The sequence below is a fragment of the Parasteatoda tepidariorum genome, chromosome 3 (assembly GCF_982258835.1).
Source record: "Parasteatoda tepidariorum strain Cologne lab strain chromosome 3, Ptep-v5.0, whole genome shotgun sequence".
In the NCBI taxonomy this organism is placed as follows: Eukaryota; Metazoa; Arthropoda; class Arachnida; order Araneae; family Theridiidae; genus Parasteatoda; species Parasteatoda tepidariorum.
In genome coordinates this window covers 97,100,580-97,120,924 of record NC_141757.1, presented here as the reverse complement: position 1 = coordinate 97,120,924, position 20,345 = coordinate 97,100,580, and the positions used below count along the sequence as shown (strand labels likewise).

At 26.9% G+C, this 20,345-nt stretch overlaps 1 protein-coding gene across 7 annotated transcripts in view; it reads left to right on the top strand.

Annotated features, from left to right (window-relative positions):
• Positions 1-20,345, top strand: part of LOC107436332 (LIM domain-binding protein 2) — a 104,114-nt gene that overhangs the window by 72,495 nt on the left and 11,274 nt on the right. For 6 of the 7 annotated variants that reach the window (XM_087159827.1, XM_087159825.1, XM_087159826.1 and 3 more), the window contains 5 exons: positions 12,035-12,110; positions 14,901-15,003; positions 16,480-16,652; positions 19,054-19,119; positions 19,209-19,331. In XM_087159827.1, coding sequence (XP_087015953.1) covers positions 12,035-12,110; positions 14,901-15,003; positions 16,480-16,652; positions 19,054-19,119; positions 19,209-19,331 — 541 coding nt within the window. Of the gene's footprint in view, positions 1-12,034; positions 12,111-12,196; positions 12,242-14,900; positions 15,004-16,479; positions 16,653-19,053; positions 19,120-19,208; positions 19,332-20,345 lie in introns of those variants that run through there. The other variant, XM_043052666.2, reaches the window with a different exon arrangement.

Sequence of the window (20,345 nt, the reverse complement as noted above, 5' to 3'; positions counted from 1 at the left end):
TGTCTTCTTTTAAGTGCACTTACATTCACATTTCAAAAATAGAAAATCAAATTGCAGTCTGCTATGTGATTTCTATTTTTTGTCAAATGTTACTTAGTCAAGCTGAAATAAAATCAGCTAAGCTGATTTTATTGGACTTTTTGATTCCAAATAATTTACAAATAAATAATGATCTAAAAATATGATAAATTGAAAGTGCTTCTGACCTTTAAATTAGAGCCACTATCTGGGATATATGTCTCCAATAGTTTGGTCAGGAGAGCGTTTGAAAGTTTTGGCTCCTTATGTAATTTTACTTTTGTGTCTTTTGCCGACATAACTCGAGAATTTTTTAAGTGAATCGAAAAATATTTGTACAGAATTATAAAACAATACAAACAATAACTTTTTATAATTTTTTATTATTTTTTTAAATTATACTCAAAAATATTTTTCAATTGTTAGGTATATAAATTTTTCCTTCATTTCACAGAGTGTAATTTTTTATGCCTTAACACAAAATTTGAACGAAATCGGTCTAATAGTTCCTGCGAAATCGAATTTGAAATAAACTTCTTTAAAATTCGATTTCTTTGGAACTATTAGACCATTTTTGTTCAAATTTTATATTTTGAACGTATGAAAAATTATAGTCTTTAAAATGGTGTAAAAATTAAAAATTCAAACATATTTTGTATGGAATTAAATGTTTAACTGTTCATGAAAGAAAAAAACATTAAACTCAGGAATACAGAATGTTTGACTTAATAAAAAGTAATTGATGAGAAGTAATTTCAGTCATGAACGGAATTTTTAACAGTTATGTAACTATAAATTATAGTGACAGTTCAAATAGGAAAATGTTTTTTCTTAATCTCTTTTTTGAATTATTTTATTTTTTTTACCTTTCTAAATGTTTCAATATAAATGTTAAAAATTTATATCGGGCAGCATCTCATCCTTTTTTTGTTACCTTTAATGTTTAAATGCGAACTCAAGGGTGTGCTTATAAAATAAGGGTCTCGAGTACGAAGAATAACGAGTAATTATTTAATGCAACAAAGAAAAATCGCTTAGAAGTGAAACGTCTTTTGAACAAAATACAACTTTGAGCTAAACTCGCATTAAGGCGTTAAGTTATAAATAAAAATAAGACCTGCATGCTTTTTTTTACTATATATTTAACAGTAAATAACTTTCGATTTAATAATTAAATTTTAAATTTTTTTTCCTTCGTAGATTCCTGTACATTTATCTACACCCTATAGCAATTTCAAATTTTTAGTTTTGACCCAGCAAAACAAAATGCAACGCAAAATTGTGTAAAATTAAAAAGCTTGAGGGAAAAAAAATTCTTAATTCCAAGAAGTTACATTTTTACGAGCTACACAGCGACCGGCGTTGTATTTTTTACAAGCTCGAACTAATTACAATATTTTAATAGAGTATAAAAAATTTTTATTCCATCGTACTCCCTGTAAATTTTTCTACTCACCTTAGTGATTATTATAATTGAATGTTTAATACTTTAAAATAGCATTCTGAATGTTAAAGTACAATTTTTTATAAGAAAAATTATTCTGTTTATCAAGCTTACTTCATTAACACTGTAATTATAAGTTTTCTAAATTTTATCGTTTTTGCACAGAAAAACTAAATGTAATGTAAAGTACAGTACAAAAAAAAAACAGTGCCCGGTTCTTGTTAATATAGAAAGAGGAAAAAACACTTCTATTTAAATTTTTTGCTGTCATCATTATTAATGTTGAAATTAATCGTATTTACATATGTTTTAATTTGTTCATTTTTTAGAAGTTTTGATTTTTATTTTATCTGAAATAATGGGGAAGGATATTGTAAGTGACTGAAGTTTAGTTGCTATTAAAACTCAACAGATGGCAGCACCATTCCCTACAAATAGAAGTTTTAACTGAAACGACATAGAACAAAGGAATTTCTCTATTAAACCAGAAACTCTATACTAATGTGGCGCCATCTACAAAACATTTTGTTAAATGAGAATTTAAATACTTCAGAAATTAAATCAGCTATAAGTCTAATTTTGAGTTGCTTATTAACTAACCGAAAAGTAGTAGTGAATAAAAATATTGTAACTTTTTCATATTAATATTTTATTTTCAAAATAACTAATTAAATTTTTATCCTGGTTCTATCTCAGCTGACACTACAATGACTCTCTAGCAGTCTTGAAATTATTTGTACAATTTTAACGCAGAATATATTTTCCCACAGTTTTTTAGGAAAGCGGAAAGTGATTAATGTAGTAACTTTATTGTAGTAAAACATATAAATACTAATTTTAGCATCAATATCTTACATTTTTTTTATTTACGAAAATTTTTATAATCTGCTCCTAATACTAGTACTAACAAATTGAAACCTATTTAAAAGTAATTGTGTTAGAGTAAAACATATAGTCAATTGCCAAATTAATTATCGATATAACCTTACGTTTCATATTTTTAAACCATACTTGTGATATTTTATTCATGTTTCTCGGAATAGTGGCTGATAAAGAGTAAAATAATTATATTTTAGATAAAAATAAATTTTAAATTGCTTAAAGCAATTCGATGTATTAAGTTTTATTAAAAAGTAATTTATATAAATCAAAAAACTTCTATGTATTTTCGTTGATTTTGACGAAAACAAATTTACAAATAAGTGTAAATAAGAATATTTTTTTTTTTTGGGGGGGGGGGGAAGAAGCGAGAGAGGGTGTAAGAAGAGAAAAGTTATAGTGGTTCTAATAATATACAAATAAGTAAACTTTAGCAAATATTTAATCAATAAAGAACTTTAATAACTTCAGATGATTTTAAAATTTTAAATTCCATCGTCTTCCCACTATGCGGTGATTTAAGTTTCGGCGAAAACTATTTTAGTGCTACAACAAGTGAAAATTTAAGCAAGTGTAAATTGACAAGTGAAACCATTAGGTATTAGTTCCAATGTGGTGTTAGTTAGTTGTTCCGTCTACTTACTAATTTTTAATGAACTAAACTAAGTTAAATTATTTATTAAATGTTCTCATGTATCGATCGTTTGAAAAAATTCATACTAATGGTAGAAAAGAAAAAAAATATGTTTTTAGTTTTTAATAAAATTCATTTTTTTCACCCTAATAATGGGGATATATAAAAATTATGGGGGTTTAATAAAAATGGTTTTTGTTGTCAATAAAATCAATTCTGTCAATGTATAAAGATATAAACAAAACATTGTGGAAAAAAATATTTTATTAATCATGAATTTATGTTATATATTAATAATTATAAATTAACTACTAGATAGCATAGTTTTATTCCATTCCTCAGCTGCTACGTATTACTTACGTAAATGCAATCCTTAAAAATCGATACGTCATATTGATTTTTACTAAACCCATCTCGTTCGTCTTTTCATTTGATGAAATAACTGTCATTTTCCGAAGAGGTAAAAATGATATATTTTAAGGTTAACGTATGCAACTGAATAATAATTTACTTTATCACTTGCAATTATTCGTTATCCAATAAATAGTCGCTTTGTTAGCATAATTCTAGTTATATTTTTCTTTCTTTTATTTGAACTTATATTTAATTAACTGAAGAAAAAAAATTTTCTTTTGATCTTTAGGTTAAAAGGAATGTCATACGAATGAACTTTACTTTTCTAATATGCATTTCTTGCTTTTTTTTTTATTAAAAAAATACATACATTGCCTGAATTTAAATTAAGGTTAGATTTTCTAATAATTTTGAAAGTTTTATTTTTTAATGTTAAATATTTTCTAGATTTGAGCTATTTAATGTAACTCGTTTTAAGATATCCGATGTTTTATTGTATTTATTTTACTACATTTACAAACCCCTATACAGCATCACGTGCAGGTGTTCAGTATTCATTAAATTCAGTAATATATTCAAACAAATTAAAAATGTAATTTAACCAATAATTTTACTTCATTAAATAAAATAAATAAATTTTATATAGAATAGTTAATAAGATTAAATTCCCGATATATATTTAGAATTCTCTCTCATATGAACTGTTTATTCCTTACATTTAGTAAATTTTATTGTTGATTCCTTATATATTTTAATGCGAATAGTTATTCATTTATTATTAATTATAATTATGCATTTCTTATTTGTTCTTGGTGTATACGTTTCTCTCATATTAGCACAGAGTTTTTTTTTTTTTTTTTTTAATCAAAGTTAAATCGAAACTAGTAAGATTAAAATAATATTTTTATGTCAATCTTAAAATAACAGTTTCGTTTTTATATATTTCACAAAACATTTTCTTCTATTAAAAAGAATAACTGTGGAAATAAATAGACATTTCTCGAGAATCTGAAAAATAACTTTTGAACTAAGGGGGAAAAAAATTCCCGTATAATTATTATCCATCATTATTTCCAGACAGCACTGATTTTTTTTGAAATTTACGCTCAAAATAGTAACAAAAGTAGAATCGAAAAAAATAGAAGAAAAAAAACAGTAAAAACACCGGTCTAACATCTTTTGTTCTCCCCTCCACTAACTCCCACCTTCTATGTTTTGCGATCTTGGAATTCAGGTTGAGTCCATATTGAAGAAACTAAATAGGGATGGGAGCACGCTGAATAGAAACAGCTCGATAAACTCTCCGGACGATCTCATTCCTTGTCAGGGTTAGTGGTATTCCATTAGCTTCTTTCTTCGTCCATGATGATGTCAGCTTGATCTCTTTCGCCCCTAGAAATAGAATGACAGGAATTGATTTTGGAAGAGTCGCAAGTTGACTTTCACTTTGCTCTCCCTGTTCCTCCCTGATGTGCTCTTCTTTAGTTGCGGAGTTTCGATTTTGCGCTAAAATTGAGTTTTCTGTCATTCGTTAAACGTGAATTTGTGGGGTTATTATTCCTTTTACTTTGCCGAACATTGCACCTTTAATCTGAAGAATAATAAAATAATTTAAAAAATAACATAATTTCGTGAACATAATAATAAATACCTTTTTGTCTGAATGTTAAAAAGTTTTCGAAACCTTAAGATTATTTTCCGTATGTATTAATGTTTAAATCGTGAAAGAAAACATTCCATTACCTTTAAGAAATATGATAAAATAAGTTTAAAATTACACACAACTTACGTACTATTGTCGTAGAACAGTTACTATTTAAATTGTGCTTTCCCGAAAAAAGTTTTAAAAAAAGTTAATAGGGATCTCATTACTTGAAAAAAGTTATTAGATCCCTATTAACTTTCTATTAAGTTTCTCTTAACTTGAAAAAAGTTATGAGCTGACGATTGTATGGAGAGAAAAAAAGTTTCCAATATCGTTTTCTTATTTTTTAATAAAGACAGAAATTGTTCGCTTAAAGTAGTTAAATAGTTAGTAGCCAATGTTAAAGTAGGATTAGGAAATACTTTATTCCATGTTTCTGTTAGAAATCTGTTTAAATAAATTTTTAAATTTTTTACAACTGAAAACGATTAATTTTAAACAATTAAATTTTTTACAAGTTGAAAACGATTTTTAGTGTAAGGAAAAGTTTTCGGAATCGTTTTCTGATTTTATACTAATGTTTTTTATTGTAACAAGACATAATGGATGCCAAATTGTTTCACAAAACGTATTTAGGGTGCAAAACACTTTAAGACGATTTTGCCATATTACTTAAAAGAATATGAAAGCAGAATTTTATGAGTTTTGAATTTAGGTTTCAACAGCTTAAAATTAAAGATTGTATTATTTTTTTAATTTTTTTTATTTAAACGACTTAACTCCTCATGCACCACAAAGTATAGCATGAGGCTTACAGTTGTAAGTAGAAAACAAAAAGAAGAAAAATTTGCATTAAAAACAAAATTTCGCAAGACTTTCAATACTTTTGACCAGTTCTGACAAGACAGGTGGCCAACAAATAGAAAGACGTCTCAAATCAGTCTTTAAATTCATTCGGGCACTCGCATACAGACTACAATGAAGAAGATAATAGAAAAAAAAGTAAAATTAATAAAAACAATGTAGAAACGTTTCAATATAAAGTAATTTAATAGTACGGGATAATGTTATTACATCTCTTGATTCCCCCTCCCTCTATTTTAAAGTGCTATATCACGTGTAATATTTTATAATTTTAAAAATGGATTTTGATATTTATTTCCAGCTTAGACGCCAAAAAGTCTTTTGGGGTAGGGAATGACCTAACTTTTGTTGTATTTTACGCAATAAAAAATATTGCTAATTTCATAATAGATCCTTGGGTAGCCAAGCCAATTTAGTTGTTGATGTCTGGTCAGAACTAGTGCTGAACGATATTGAAATTTCAATGTCGTAATATATCGTCATTAACTATTGATATTTTACGATATATTGCGCTAATTTTTTGATCGACACCATTTTTACATAAGCCAATATTTTTTTTTTTTTTTTTTACCCAATAGTATTTTTTTACACTTGCGATTATATCGTATTCTAAAATTATCGTTATAGAAATTATCTTAATCGATAGTTATCGTAGGGCATGATTTTGACGATCTACGGTATATCATGATTAATATATATTTCTTGATACATGGATATATCATCCAGTTCTGGCAAGTCTGTATAACAACTTGGAAACATCTTTTATAAACAATTTTTCAGCTTTTTTTTAAAAATTATAGTAAAAAAGAAAGACTATAGATAATATTCTTTTCAATTACCCAAAAGTAGAGCTTTTTAGTGAATCTTTAAAACTTAACACATTTCTTCCAGTTAAACCTGCAAGAAGAGCTAGTTTTTCGTAATGTTTTTTTAAACTTTACTACAGTTTAATTAAAAATCGAAAAACTGCTAAACTTTCTAAAATATTTTAAATATTCTTGTAAATATATATATATTTTCAAGTTTAGGCGACAAATAGTAAAAATGATTAAGAATAAAAAATTTTCTATATTATTAAAGAATTTTATCTTCTTCCAGTCACCCATTAACTTAAAGCTTATATTTGGTTAATTTTTAAGAAATTAAGCTTTTTTTTTTTTTCAGAAAAAAAAGGTCATGTAATTTTTATGTATTTCTTTTAAAAGCTATTTACTTCGATGAGAGGGCATATATGCACTGTAAGAAGGGCATTATGTGTTTATACCCCTTCTTATCCTTAAGCAACATTTCCCCCCCCCCTTCATGTTTAAAAAGCAATGTTCATTAGTTGCAAATTGTTATTTGTTTTATTTTAATGCAATATAAATGAAAACACAATTGACTGTAACACTTTATTTTAAAATTTCCTAAGAAGTTAAAAGAGTATACTAAATGAAAAAATATTCTTTTTTTATAGTATTCTTTAAAATATTCTTTCTTTATCCTCCCAGATGAGGCTGTGCGTATAGAGTGAGGGGAAAAAATTGAATCACGATTTAAGTTTTACTTACACTATTTTTTTTTTTTTTTTTTAACCCTCCACAAACCGACTAAATCACGTTAACTATGTATTTTATATGTTAAAGCGCAAAATATAGAAATAATCGGTTGAATAGTTCACTAAAAAAATACGAATTGGGTAATTTTTTGTAAAAATGCTTATTTTGAAATTGACATGTCCCATGACTCTAAACCGATTAGTTTTATATGTTAGTAACAAAATGACATCGTCTTAACTCATAGGTGGGGGAATTATTATTATTTTTTTTTAACCCTCCACAAACCGACTAAATCACGTTAACTATGTATTTTATATGTTAAAGCGCAAAATATAGAAATAATCGGTTGAATAGTTCACTAAAAAAATACGAATTGGGTAATTTTTTGTAAAAATGCTTATTTTGAAATTGACATGTCCCATGACTCTTAACCGATTAGTTTTATATGTTAGTAACAAAATGACATCGTCTTAACTCATAGGTGGGGGAATTATTATTATTTTTTTTTAACCCTCCACAAACCGACTAAATCACGTTAACTATGTATTTTATATGTTAAAGCGCAAAATATAGAAATAATCGGTTGAATAGTTCACTAAAAAAATACGAATTGGGTAATTTTTTGTAAAAATGCTTATTTTGAAATTGACATGTCCCATGACTCTTAACCGATTAGTTTTATATGTCAGTAACAAAATGACATCGTCTTAACTCATAGGTGGGGGAATTATTATTATTTTTTTTTAACCCTCCACAAACCGACTAAATCACGTTAACTATGTATTTTATATGTTAAAGCGCAAAATATAGAAATAATCGGTTGAATAGTTCACTAAAAAAATACGAATTGGGTAATTTTTTGTAAAAATGCTTATTTTGAAATTGTCATGTCCCATGACTTTTAACTGATTAGTTTTACTATATGTTAGTAACAAAATGACATCGTCTTAACTCATAGGTGGGGGAAATTTTTTTTTTTTTTTTTTTTTGACTCACTGCCCATTTTGCAAGTCAAATGTACTTCAACGCCACCCCCCCCCCCAATTTTTTTAACAAACGGTAATTGACCAATTTTTTTTAAATCTTTTCTTTTTAGAAATAAAAAAAGAACTTTTTTACATTCGTTATTTTCGATATGGTATACTTAATCATATCTTAAATTTATTGAAAATTTCTACTGAAAAATAATTTTAGATTTGCATTTTTCTTATAGAACTAGCCCGCTAGTAAGAAAGAATTATTTACAGATAACTTTTAAATAGAGCGTAAAATAACTTTTAAAAACAAATCATTTTTCAAACCCCAAACTATTGTTATATATGGTTATGATGAATTTAAAAAGAATTCAAAATAAATCACATCAAACTTCAAAGTCTAAAAATTTTTGTGTAACACTTTGCAGCAAGCAAAGCGTTAATTTCACTATAAAATTGACCAGCAATCTTTTTCTGAATAAATTGCTGAATTAATAACTACTTTAATAATATGTAACGTGAAGCAGAATTAAATATGTATGGATTTTTTTCAATAAAGGAATAGAATTATTACATCTAAAGTGTTACTCGATGTTTAATTTTTTTCCCTCTCGTATCTAAGATTATATGCAGCCTCTAGAAAATCCCAACACCCCCCTAGAAGTCTTCAACGCCCACTGGGGAGGGGCGTTTTATCTTGACAAAATACTAAGAATAGGAAGAGTGTACTGAAAGCTTAGTCGTGATCGAAACAAATTATAAAAACTTGCGAAATTCTTTAAAGCCTAATATCCAACAAATTTTGTGTCGCTTGAGCTCGCTCATATCACCTCTTCCACTCACAGTGATTATCGATGAAACTGCTTAAATCACGATAGAATGGTATGATTCGTTCTTAAAAAAGAAAAAATAGTCATTCAATTACTGAAAAATGAGTTAGAAATTCAAACAAAGTAAAATGTACGTAGCTTTGGAAAATCATAATTCAACTGATAGTTTTCGCAGAACGAACGATGCAGAAAAAAAAAAGTTCGACTTAAAAACATGAAATAACTCAAAAATTAATGTCCGCATCATTTATATGTTCATAGCAGAATGCCTAAACATATATTCTTTGATCTAATAGTTTTTGCTGCGAGAGCGAGAACACGCGCTGTTGAAATTTTCGAAAGCAGGTTTTTTTTTAAAAAAACAGTTTAGTGAGATATAATGTAAAATATTCCCGCTGTAGGCGAGGATGATCTGGTCGATGAAAGCTGCCCAATTTCGAGACCAACAACATGATTGTTGTCGCCATTACGCACCAACCGCCTTCATTTTCCCTTTAATCCATATATCGTTTGGAGAAATTTTTATTTTTTAAACTAAGTGCAGTTATAATGCTACTTTCTGTTCGATCAACAAACTGCTTGAAAAATTTGTAAAACTACAGGATGTAGCAAGGCTGTAGTAATAAATTTAGCGCTTGGAAAAAAACACTGAGATTACTATTTATAGAAAATAAATAAAAGGGGTATATTAATTTTTCTTTTAACTTCGTAATTATGATGTTTAAATGGCCATAATATGACCACACTATTTTAAATTTTTATCATTTCGTATAAAATAATGGTTTTATGTTTTTAATAAAACAATGAATGATAAGCCACAAATGAAAAAAAGAAAAAAAAAATGGAAAAAAATTTTCGACGTTTAGTTTATGTATCCCTTATGTGTTTTTATATATATTGCCCTCGAAAATTTGCTGATATTTTTTATTGCTATTAGTTTTTAAATTTTGGTCTGTTTATGTCTTAGTCTTTTACTAAGATAATGATGAATGTATGTTAAACATGCTCTTGAATGTATGTTAAACGTTAAGTAATTTATGCATTGAAACAAGTCCTGGGTATTGACAGAAAGTTAAATTTTATAACTTTTTCATACTACTAATTTTATTTGAGACTGTTTTAAAAAATAATACATGCGTTAAATAATAATACAAGAGTTAAATATTAACTCTACTATTTCCCATTACCTCAAAAATATGGAAGAACGCTACGCCTTTCTCTGCAATCTCAATTTTCCTGCATTTTGTGTATAAAATAGTGAAAGTTTAACTTAATTATTACTAATAAAAATAATATTTATAAAAAATATTATTAATAAAATGCGAATGGGCGGCCACAAGAGGAGTGCACTTGCACCTCCTTTAATATTCAATAATTTAAAATTTAATTATTTTTTAATTTTAAATAATTTAAAATAATAAGTGTCTATACTCCGATTTATACACTAAGTGTTAAAATTGTATTATTTTTCAGCAAATTATTAAAATTAACTGATATGGTTTTTTGCAATTTAAAAATACAACAAAAAATATTTTTTATTAAAAAATAACAGAAAAATCATTATTTACTCAAATCATTAGTGCTTATATCATATTTAATCTAAAGAATATAAATAAAGCGCAATTTTTATTTATTTTTGTGTTATAAAATTTAATTCTTCTTAAAATTTAAATTTTTAATCATATTATATTGATTTTAAAGCTTAATTTAATTTATTGAAATTGATTGTAAAAATTTCGAATGCTGACATGAAAAACTATTTTTCCGAAATAAAAGATAAATATTCTTCCATGATTTTTTTTGTCATATGACTATCTTTTTATTATTGTTTTACTTATTTTATTTTGTCTTTATTTGTTTATTTATTTATTTTTGCTGCATCTTGTGAAAATTTCTACGCACGCTCGTGAAAAATTAACATAATCAACTTATTATTTTTTTAATTGTAGCAACTTTTTTACTAATTCCCCAACTTTTAACTTTTTCTTAACATTGATGATAATTATATTAGTTGTTATTCATTAGTGACTAATATAATTAATATCAATTTCCAAATTTTACGTGTAGTTAACATGGAATTACCTAGGTTATTAATAAAATTGTGTGTGTGTTATAATAATTTTTTTTAACAACATAGGTATTAACATCGTAAGAATGTGATTGGTTTTAAAATTTTTTTCATAAAACAAAAACTCGTAAAAATAAATAAATTATAAAACCTTTCCAACTGATTAAACTTTACGTAATGGCATCACAAATCCATCAACCAATATTTGTATTTTATTTTGACATAATAAGAATAATCTGAAATCTGAGTCCACCCGCGTTATCGAACAGTGGAAGGTCCCACGCATTACGCAAGGTCATACCAGTACACCAGCCACCCCTCAAGCAGTCTTCTGGTTATAACTCCCCCTTTCCCCAACTCCATCTCCTATGTGGATGAACGTATGTGTACCGCGCTACGGGGTGGACGAAAAATTTGCGTTCCCCCCTCCCAGCACGAGCTCTGATACCAAACGCAAAGAGAAGCGGGCTTCTTCCATGGCCGAAGGTTTAGTAACTTGAAAGCCAGTATTGTTTCTTCGCGTAAACTAGTATTGTTGTTTGCCTTTGTTAAATGGCGGGACTACAAGTGTGGACATTATTCAAAGTTCGTGATTTTCGCCACGTGGTTATGCGATGACAATATGAAACGGTTGAAATTTTTCAAGCCGTATTTACAATTAAATATTTATCTGATGCTTAGGACTTGATCATTCCATATGAAACCCATGTTGAATCCGGGGGTTGGGTTCCCCGGCGGACCCCCAAATGATCCATTTTATTCATCTCCCTTTTCATCTTATTTCAGGAGACATACTCCTTATTTTGGACAGCCAGATATTAGAATTTATGAAATGAATAAGAGGCTCCAACAAAGGACAGAAGTTCGTATTTTACTTTCTTATAATGCTTGTTGTTTGTTTGTCATACGTGAAATAATTTTATTGGCTCTTCATTATTATATTCAATACAGTGTTGTTAAACTATGTTATTTGCTTGGTTTTCAATATTTGATGTAGTGATTTATATGGTCTTCTATCTTTAATTTAATGTTATTTTATAATGTTATTTGGCCTTCAATTTGTTATTAAGTAATGTTTTATAGCAGCCTTCAGAATTCAATGAAGTGCAATTAAATAATGATATTTAACCTTCAATTTTCAATGTATTATGAAATAATAAAAAAATTAATAATTTTTTCTTTTAAATTTTTTAGTGTTAAAAAAATTTGTGTTAAGTTGTCTTATGTTGATAATTTTTTATTAAATAGAGATATAATATATTTATTTCCAATAGTTAACCCTTCATTTTGTACACATTTTTATATTAAATCATATCGAAATCATATTAAATCATTTAGAATGTTTTGGTATTTATTTCAATGGTCTTAATTTATTGTATATATTTAATATTCCTTTATTTTAGAATTCATATAACCAGCATTAGCGTATTCATGTTTTCTTGATTATTTATAATGTGTGCTATAAAATTATGTTCTACACTATTCAATTAAGTATGTAATTAAAATGAGACAGAGCTGGTGGAGGGTAACAGGGGACCTGTTTGTGAGTACAATCTTATAGAGGTGCTCAAATTCATATAAATAATCCAAAATCAGTTCCAAATTTAAAATGCTATTCTTTTTTTTAAACATCTCCAGTTTCATGTGCTGACTTCAGGTTTCATAACTTTTTCATATTTCAAATTATTTGTAATCGAGTTACCTAAAGATTTATCGAAGTGTTAAAGAAAAAAAAAACCTCTTAGAAGTTAGGGAGATTTCCGTATCCTGATCTGTGGCAGATTAATTGCCAAGTCTTGGAAACTTCCGGGCAGCGGCCTGCAAGAAACTAAAAAAAAAAACATCACAGAAAAAGGACCAACTCAAAAAGTATAACTCGTAGCCACCCCCAGACAAACATCTATATGTTTTATTAAATTTTTTTTAAAAGAAATTTGCAAGTTTAAATGGCACTATGGCGATTGTAGTTGGCATGCGACAGATCACGCTACGGAAATATTCCCCTAAAGTTTGCTGGGGATATGACAGTGTTCTTCCTAAGCATTTTCTGAAGGGCAGCTTGCTTTTTTATCTCAATAATTGCACCCTCTATTACAAATATTTACTTTGCTAGGATTATTCTCAACTGGTTAAATTTTTAATAAGTATCTTTTTGGGGGAGGGGGATATAAATAGTTTTTTTTTTTTACAGTGTTCTTAAAACTAATTTTTCAAATAATTCCTTTTTTTTTTAAATGTTAATTTTCTAATAATTTTCTGTTTAAACTATGGAGCAATGTTTTCAAGTTGTTTATCAATTAATCATTTTTTTGCTAGTTTACTTTTTTTTAAAAAAAGAAAATCTACACAGAGATTGCCTTTAAGCATGCCTTTAATTGTTTTTATAATCTAAAAATTTTTCTCTTATGTTGAAGAATTACCATTTGAAATATACTTATAAAATAGTATGAGAGGATAATTTAAAAATTAGTAAGCATAAAATTCAGTTATTGCATAATACATATCTGCCAAGTCTCCTGTTTACCTATATATTCTCAAATTTCTCTGTATTTGTTTATTTTTTTAAATAATTAATGTGAATTTAAAAAAAAAAAAATTGGCGATACAATATCCGCTAATGACAAATATTTCTATAATTTCTCAACAGATAGTGCTATTGCCAGTACTAAAGTTTGTTGAGTGTTATTAGTTACAGTAATTATAAATAACGATTAAAAAAATTTTTTTTTAGAATAAGATTATATACATATTTTTTACTTTGCTAAATAAAATGTAAGTGCTTATATTATTTCTTAATTTTGAATTTCTGTTTTTGACTTACATGATTATGCGTGATGTATCAAAACTTTACTCGTAGCTTAAAAACATGTCGCTAGTAAAATCTCCGTTATTTTATTCCTCCAATGTTGGCAGGTATGATAATATTACGCATTTTGATATATATTTTATCACATTAAGTGAGTGCCCTCTCATAACTCAAAAGTACCTTTTTCAGCTCATGACTGGTAGTGTTCTCCTTCACAGATTCTAATATTTATTTTCTTTGTTAAAAAATTTTAGTTAAACTCACTTCAATCAGAATTATATGTACTTTATCCTGTTAAATTTTCACATTTCTTCAAATTTTGAAATATGTATTGTCTTTTGAGTTCTTACATTAAATGCAATAATTTTTCTTACAATATGCTTTTTCCAAAGGCAAAAAAGCATAAATATAGATTTTTTTTTTTTACTGTTCTCTGCTCTAAGAATTTTGTGAATTTTAAAGTTTTTGGATAAATGTAGGATAGAAAGAAAAAAAACCTGAGCTGACCTCTACTCGCAATAAACTTTGTAATAAAATTTTAAATATAAGTAGACTTTGAAAATTATCCAAATAATCAGATTTGTTTGATGATTCAGTTTTAGATAAGCAGCTCTCTACTGTGATACTTACTTTTTATAACTGTATTTTTTGTCAGTATTCTTTCTGAGTATATAAGGATTCTTTTATAATGCTAGCAGCATAAGATACTGCAATATTTATTTTTGCTGTTAAAGGCAATAACCATCAAGTATTGAAATTCATTTTATTGTTCTTTACAAGTATATAAGTCTTTTTATATATATTTTTTGTACGCTTGTGTTAAAATAATTTATTTTGTCTTCTTAGGATAGTGACAATTTATGGTGGGATGCTTTTGCCACTGAATTTTTTGAAGATGATGCCACTTTAACCTTAACATTTTGTCTAGAAGATGGCCCGAAACGATACAGTAAGTATCTGTTATGTTTGAGAAAAATTCTGAGATACATTGATTTTAAATTTTCAAGCTTAATTTTAAGTATTTCTTTCTGCAATATTTTTTTGCATAAATTAGCTTGGAAATTATTTTAAAACGTCTACTTAATGACCCTGCATTAAATTTTTATTTCGAAAATTTTCTCATTAATATGATTTGATTATTAAATTTGATTGTATGCAAACTATGGTTAAACAACAGTTTTTGATATTGGTATATTTATACAAGGTTATGAGTTAAGTAAAAAAAATTAAAATATTAAAACTTTATTTGGTGTTTGTAAAAAGTGCTTAATTTTTTATCTTTTTAAGAAGAGATTTTTTCTTTCCTTTATCGATTGTCATTCTAAATTACAAAAAATTCATGATTTTTATAATTTTCTCTGCAATATTAATCAAAAACTAGTTATTTTATCATGATTATGTAAAGTTTTTGAAAATGTTTTTGAATTTTATTGATTTTATGTTTATAAATTAAAAACTTTAAAGGGATAAAAAAAAATAATTTTTGTTACTGCACAGATCCTAGTTATGATTTTTTTATTTTTTTGGAAAGTGATAAAAAATATTTTTGAGTGCTTTCAAAGTACTTAAAATGTGCTTATTTTTTGTTGAAAAATCTGGCCCAGTTTTTAAAAGCTTTAATTGCCTTTTAATGTTTATAGTTAATAACTAATTATTATAATTTCCTTTGTTAAGATTACTTCAAACTTCTCTATGTGGCATTATTTATAAATATAAAAAATATATCAATTTTAATTATTAAATGCATTTCCAATAGTGAAAGTTTGTAGTAGCTTTTAATATATTATAACTGCTCTTTCTTTGCTTATACTACATAATGAAGATTTATTTATACAGTTAACCCAGTGATTCTAATTCAAAAGGGAAACTGTAACACTTTAAGCTTACAAATAAATGTTTTTTAAAAAACAATCATTGTAACATTGAATTGTATTTAACTAAAATACTCAATAAGAAATGAACTTGGCTTAACATTAATAAATTTTAACTATACTTTGTATTTTTGATAATGTTATAATAAATTAAATACTTAACACACTACATGTAAGTTTGGATAAGCCACATTTTTTAAATTGTTTTAGATAATGTTATAATTGAAAAATAGAATTTCCATGTAGGCATTCAAATGTTTCTGTATATTTTGTTGTTGCAGTCATTAGAAATTCTTCAAACTTATAAAATAACTATCACCTTTGGAAAAAGTGTACCTTATTTTATCGACCTAAGCCCTTCATATACATAGTTTATTTGTTATTTAAAGCGGTTAGAAAAATTCTTAGATAAGTTTAAGCTTTGGCGAAAGTATACATTTATATTTAGAAAGCTTCTTAATCTGCATTCAATTTATAACTGAAAATATTTTACGGATTTCTCTTTTTAGGTTGTAGATAGCATTACAATCATTTAAAATTTTATTTTATTCCAGCTATTGGAAGGACACTAATCCCACGTTATTTCCGAAGCATATTTGAGGGTGAAGTTACAGATTTGTATTTTAGCCTAAAACATGCAAAAGAATCTTTTCACAACACAACAATAACTTTAGACTGTGATCAATGCACAATGGTTGCTCATCATGGCAAACCCATGTACAATAAAGTAAGTTGAATTCATCATTTAATTCTTCAATTTGCTGTCTTCTACAAAGTTTTTTGCACTGCTCTTGAACCTATTTTTTTTTTATAAAGACCTGGTTGCAGCTGCATTTGCAATCTCAAGTGTAGTAAAAAACCTGTTGCTGCCCATTAATAAATGATCTACCTATGGTTGATCTATTAAATGAATTATAATAATTTATTTCATTTAATAGCTCAAAAGTGGAAGTTTAATGTTGTCTCTAAATATTGAAGGGGTAGACATTAAGGAAGTTTATTCATTGGTCAAGTCAAACACATATTCACTGGTCTATTTACCCGTGCCAATCAGGATTTTGTTTTAATAAAAAAAGTTATTAAAGGGAATTTAAATGACATACTTACATTAAAACATGATACTAAAAATTAAAAAAAAACAACGCATATCATTGCTTCACATCGATTGCTGGTCCGAAAGAACACTATGATTACTGTATGGTGGTTTGAGTTAAATTTTTAGTGGTCCTAAATTAACAGACCAACATTAATTTGCATAGTTGTGTATTGTTAATAAAAATTATCTTGATCATAAGCAATATTTTCTTTCCTATTATTTCTTATGATGAATGGATATAACATTCAAAAGTTAAATATGTTTAGATTAAATTAGAGAGAATTTAAAATTAAGTTAATAAATAAAAAATAAAAAAAATAGATAGCTCTAAATTGACAGTTTTTTCGAGACCACTATAATTTTATTTGGATCACCGTATGTTAATAATAAAATAGATAGCTCTATATAAGCTAAAATAAAATAGATAGCTCTAAATTGACAGTTTTTTTGAGACCACTATACTTTTATTTGGATCACCGTATGTTAAAAATAGTTAGTTCCACGGAACAACAATAAGTGTAAAGGGATGTAATGATATTTTGGTTGGAATTATTCTCTCAAAATAGCATATTCTATCTAAATTGTGAACATTTATTTTTGTATTGTAATCATTCATTTATACAGGGCTGATTGTGCTCCGGATTTCCGGACTTTTCTCTAAGAGTGATCCGGATGTTTCCGGAGATCGAATGTCCAGACGTTTCAAAAAATCATTGATCACAGAAGTTTCTGGAAATCAAATTTTCAAAGGTGGAACTTAAAAACACAGTTTATTTTATTTGTTTGTAAGGGAGAGTCAGAGATATATTTTATAAGCTTATATTCATGATTAATATTCGTTTTTTTATCAGTAAATAGTTGTTATAATCATTAACTCAAGAAAGAACGGCATATTTGTGAATTTTAATTACTTCTCTGGGTCATTATAGGTATATGTAAATGATATAGGTATGTGTAAAATTTTAAAAATATTTTAAGAAAACTAAGAAATATTGAGAAAAAGGAAACATACCTTGTTTAATTTTTTTTCAATTTAAACTTCTTTTTTTTTTTAACTCAAGAAATTTTCCGGAATTTGGACTTAAGCTCACAATCACCCCTGTTTATATTCTCTTGTGACTTTTTTCTAGTCACTTAGTTTTCTTATGTTTTTTATTTTTACATTAAAAGGAAATAGTTTAAAGATCAAGGGGAGAACTGATTCAAAGGAAATAAATTTCTAGGTGTGATAATTTTCAGAAGCATTTGATTAAAATCGTGAAAATATGAGAGAATGCCACCAGTATTTATTTACGTCTCCTAAAAATTTAAAAACAAAATTTACAATTTATGATGTTGGAAAAATAAATTAAAATTTTAGAATTGTGTTGGACCAGAACAGTTTCTTTTCTCAAAATTCCTCACCAATACTTATTCACTAGTCCATGCATGTTTTTCTTGTACACACATAGACAGGAATCATTTTCTCCCAGAACAACCCATCTTCTCTGTGTAGTAACTCTTGGAGAGAACTGTTTTCCCATGTTATTGATTTGTCAAAACTTTGTAATTCTCAAAATGCACAAGATGGCATTCCTAATGTCATTTTTGTGAAAAATGGTGAAACTTTTCTTCCTCCTTGATCTTTGTTTATCAAAGCATAAAAATTTTCAAAAATATTAGACTCGCATATATATGTAGGATGCCCATAAACGAAGACAGTGGAAAAACCAATAAGGATGGTACTTATCCTTAGATATTTTAAGAAAAAGCTAATGTAAATGAGTCACACAGACTCATTTTTAAACCAAACAAGTTTACTGTTACATTTCCAACTAACTCTCTTTTACATCAAAATAGTTTTAACAGTCTTATTAAGGAGGGAGCAACATCAATTGGCCTTTGTTGGTTTTCTCATGCAGAGGTTGTTTCGTTTGTCACATATGTACTTACACAAAAGTATCTTTTGGTACTGAAAACGTTTTTTTAAAATTGTGTCCTGTAATAAGCTTTCAAATAATTTATTTGTCTTTTTTTTCTTCTTTATTTCTAGATGTTAGGGGGTCAGTATCCTAATGAACTTATGAAAGAACAACTTGCGAAAGATAATGCAGTTGTGGTAATGTTATTTTTTAAAGAAGTTTAATCATTCTCAATTTATGCGTTTATAATGTATGCTTGTTTTCTTCATTATGTATATTTTTATAGGTTTGTACAGAAGGACGTCTAATTCTAGAATTTACTTTTGATGACTTAATGAGGATAAAATCTTGGCATTTTGCAACGCGGCAGCATCGAGAATTGGTCCCTCGTAGCTTAATTGCATTACAGGTAGAATACAAAGCTTAAATTTATTATTTTATCATGTTCATGTTACATTGTTAGATTTACATTAAATTATTAGCCGAATTTTTTTTCTGAAATGTGTTTGTTGATAAGCAGAATTAAAGTGTGGATTTTATATTTAAACTGTAGCTTGTAATTTAGGTGAATTACTTAGTTCTTTTTACAAAGAAGGATTTATTTTAATTATTATCAATGTGGTTTATACAAAAAAAAGATTTATTTTTTACAAATTCTGCCAATTTCATTGGATTTTGTCAGCTTTCGATTTAATCAAAAATCACCACAAATCTTTCTGTTTTAAAAAATTTTCACAATTTTTGTTTTTTTACCATGTGTACTGCCGGAATTGGAATTAGAATTATTGTTGATTTTTGAACTTTGAGTAGAAAATAAAGGTTTAAGTGAAGGTAAGATATTTTAAAAAGTAAAAGTACTTTCTTTTTTCTATACATAAAATAACTAAGAAAACTAGATGGAGAAGAGTTTTTCTAACTTTACTATAAACTTTAAACTTTACTATTAACCTGAAAAGGTTAATAGTAAAGTTTAATAAAAAATAAAATAAAAAAAACACTTTTACACATCTGGCAACTTATAAGATGGGACTGAGCATGAAATAGGAGAAGAATTTCATATAGGATATGAATTACGACTGCATTTAATAATGAGTCAATGACTTATGAACCGACCTTCTTTTGATTTCAAAGAAATTTGATGTAATGGACATGTATCATTAAGTAAGTAATTTTTAATTTGAAAATTCTCCAAGTTATGGATGTGAGAAAAATTAGAAATGGCGAATTTGCATACATATAGATGGTTGTGACTTTTTCCTCACAGTGGTAAAAGAAAAATTCAAACATCATTGCAAAGCCAATTAAATGAATGATAGTATTACAGTGACCTGATTTGACCCTAAATATCTCAAAACATGTTCTCATAAATATACGAACAAAACATACTTTTCGCCACAACGTTCTTCTACTCGTGTAACAATTT